General features: G+C 35.9%; 1 protein-coding gene across 6 annotated transcripts in view; it reads left to right on the forward strand.

Annotated features, from left to right (window-relative positions):
- The window catches only part of LOC106880561 (vinculin), a 75,029-nt gene that overhangs the window by 52,850 nt on the left and 18,550 nt on the right, over window positions 1-3,629 (forward strand). For all 6 annotated transcript variants that reach the window (XM_052969635.1, XM_052969636.1, XM_052969637.1 and 3 more), the window contains 2 exons: window positions 1,590-1,713; window positions 3,194-3,284. In XM_052969635.1, coding sequence (XP_052825595.1) covers window positions 1,590-1,713; window positions 3,194-3,284 — 215 coding nt within the window. The remainder of the gene's footprint in view (window positions 1-1,589; window positions 1,714-3,193; window positions 3,285-3,629) is intronic.

Genomic DNA, 3,629 nt, shown 5'->3' on the forward strand with positions numbered 1-3,629 from the left:
CAAGTTCTGTTCAATTTGCTTAAGTTATATTGTTTCTTTAAAAAAATTAATCCTATTTTTATTTAATATTTTCAGTTTATATATATATATATATATATATACATAAATTAAAAAAAGAAAGAAAAATTTTATAAAGAAATTAAAGTGAATGTTTGTGAAATAATTGGTAAATAATTAAAGATGCAGTGAATAATTTCTTCAACTCCAAAATATTTTCCCTAATTTCATAAATCTGTTAAGTCACTAATTCTCATGACTTTCCAGAACAAATTATTTTTATTAATTTATTGGAGATGCCTCTTTTATAGAATACTAATACTGTGCAATAAATTGATGGAACTGTACCGGTTCTTTGCATTCTGAGTTCAAATCCTGCTATGGCCTACTTAGGTGTAAGAATTAATTCTCTACTTGTTTTAACATCACTACTTGGCACTTTGAGCACCTTTAGCTGACCCCATTCTGTTGTGAGCATTTGGGCCAGGTTTTCAGTTTGAGAATAAATTTCTCCCTTCCTTTCACCAGTCATGAAACTCCCTATAAAGGGTCATGGGTGGTATTTTAAATTGAGTTGCTTTTTTAAGAGATTATCAAAGATATATTTTTATGTTAATGAAATAAAGATGTTTTTAAGATATACCAATTAGAACATTGTATAACAGGGCAAAAGATGAAGTTAATAGTAGAAGATCATCATCATCATTATCATACGTCTGCTTTCCATGCTAGCATGGGTTGGATGATTTGACTGGGGACTGGCAAACCAGATGGCTACACCAGACTCCAATCTGATCTGGCAGAGTTTCTACAGCTGGATGCACTTCCTAATGCCAACCACTCCGAGAGCGTAGTGGGTGCTTTTTACATGCCACTGGCACAAGGGCCAGTCCGGCAGTACTGGCAATGGCCACGCTCAAATGGTGTTTTTTACGTGCCACCTGCACAGGAGTCAGTCCAATGTTTTGTTCACATGCCACTGGCACAAGTGCCAGTAAGGCGAAGCTGGAAACGATCACGCTCAAATGGTCCTTTTTACGTGATGTTTACTAATTCAGTAATAACTACTCCCAGAAATATTAAGATGTTATTGAATAACGAACAATTTTAAATGACTGAGATGGTTCAGTTTCATAGTGTGTGTGTGTGTGTTTCCAGTCTAAAAACCAGTGTAGTTTGTTAGCATTCCTTCATGCCTCATAACCTAGCAGTTCAACAGATGGGTACCAATAAAAGAAGTACCTGACTAAGATTAATACTGGGGTCAGTATGACTGGTTAAACCCTTGAAAGTGGTGCTCCAGCTTAGTCACAGCTTATTGAAAAACCATTATGAAAATTAAATTAATTAATTACTAACAACTATAATGATATTGGAGATGATGATAATAAATTTGTACAAATAACTGAATTTGGGTAACTATTCAGTAAGTTTTTATATATATTAAATATTAGCTATTTTATTTTATAGATTCTACATTTTTTAACAATTAGGCTTTTAAAATTTTTTTGTAACTTTTGACTTAAATTTTTGACTGAAAAATTAATGGTCTTTGTGTTGTTACATGATATCTTTATTTTGTTCATCACCAGAGGTGAAGGTGGAAGCAAGAAAGATTTGATTGCAACTGCTAAAGCTATAGCTGAGGCCTCAGAAGAAGTGACCCGGCTAGCTAAGATCCTTGCACTTGAATGTACTGACAAGAGAATGAGAACTGTAAGCTTCAATAATTTCTCTCTCTCTCTCTCTCTGCTATTTGCATTGTTTTTGTTATGTGTATTTTATTTTGTATACAGTCAACATTTTGCATTTTATGGTCAACAGTTAAGCTGGTTAATTCAGTTGTTGTTCTCCTCCCTTTTTTTCTTCTCCTTCTTCCTCTTTTTTCTTCTCCTTCCTCTGTTTCTTCTCCTTCTTCCCCTCTTCCTCCTCCTCCTTCTCTTCTCCCTCCAGACTTCTTGGAAAGAAAATGCACAGCTGTTTCCTCTTACCTTCAAATGGCCCACAAGAGAACTTGAACTCAGCACTGCAAGCTAACAAAACATTCATCAATTATAGTGCTCCCTCTCCTTACACTTGTGAGTTAAACTCAGTTCATGAGAGTTAAGATGGCTGAATTAAGGAAGTACTGGGCCAGCAGTTCATAGCATTTTGTTATGTTTTAAGGCAACACAATGTCAATTTGCCTTACTAACAGACTTGGCTACCAATTTATTTGGGGTTGGTATTCTATCGAGAAGATTTTATCTTTCATTCACTTCATGCTATGAAACCTAAATGAAGTACTATACCAGCCCTTAAGAAACTCTCATATAAGTTTTCTTTTTTATCAGATATCTACTTATGGCACAGTGGAGGCGCAATGGCCCAGTGGTTAGGGCTGCGGAGTCGCAGTCATAGGATTGCGGTTTCAATTCCCAGACTGGGCGTTGTGAGTGTTTATTGAGCGAAAACACCTAAAGCTCCACGAGGCTCCGGCAGGGGATGGTGCTGAACCCTGCTGTACTCTTTCACCGCATCTTTCTCTCTCTTACTTCCTGTTTCTGTTGTGCCTGTAATTCAAAGAGTCAGCCTTGTCACACTGTGTCACGCTGAATATCCCTGAGAACTACATTAAGGGTACACGTGTCTGTGGAGTACTCAGCCACTTGCACGTTAATTTCATGAGCAGGCTGTTCCGTTGATTGGATCAACTGGAACCCTCGATGTTGTAAGCGACGGAGTGCCAACAACAACTTATGGCACATATTTGCAACGAGTTGTTTAGAGGAGTTGTTGTTTAACCCTAGGTCAGTCCTGATTGAACAAACTTATGATCAGAACCTTTTTCAGCCATAAACAGATCATCTCTTCTTTTTATGTATATCAGAAACTACACTATTTACATTGTCCAATGTATCCTTCCTTTTGTAAAACAACAGGAGGTGATTTGAATAAGATCTAGTAGCTATTTCTAGCAGATTGAATAACCATGTGATGATGCTTTTATTGGCTCCTGACTTTTACATGGCACATTACAGTGTTATTGACATGATACAAACCAGACAGTTTCGGCTCATGGACCACTACCCTCTAAAGCTAGATGTCATTTTATATTAAAAAATTGTATTTTTAACATTAGTTTCCATTAAAAAATTTTCTTTTACTTGATTTTATAAGTTGTCTTTGTCTTATTCATTTTTCTCTTCTTTTAAAGAACTTACTGCTTGTTTGTGAACGAATACCCACCATAGGTACTCAACTGAAGATCTTGTCGACCGTGAAAGCCACTATGCTTGGAGCCCAAGGTAATATATTCTTTGCCTCTTTGTCCTGTTGTTGCTTAATTCTATCTTGCTCCTGATTGAGCAAGTGTATCATCAAAAGTGATTAAAACCTGACCAGATTATCTTGCTTTCTTCAAGTTTAGTGGACCTTGCACAACGTTATTCGATGCATTCTTTTTTAATACAGCAGGGTATGGTTTTCAGGAGATTTGGCTGCTATTTCTAGCCAGTTAAGCAACTGATCAGTATTTTTGATATGATGAGCAAATACTTTAAACTGGTGTGTGTGTGTGTGTGTGTATGTATATATATATGTGTGTGTGTGTGTATATATATATATATATATATATATATATATATATATAT

This window comes from Octopus bimaculoides, chromosome 7, assembly GCF_001194135.2.
Source record: "Octopus bimaculoides isolate UCB-OBI-ISO-001 chromosome 7, ASM119413v2, whole genome shotgun sequence".
In the NCBI taxonomy this organism is placed as follows: Eukaryota; Metazoa; Mollusca; class Cephalopoda; order Octopoda; family Octopodidae; genus Octopus; species Octopus bimaculoides.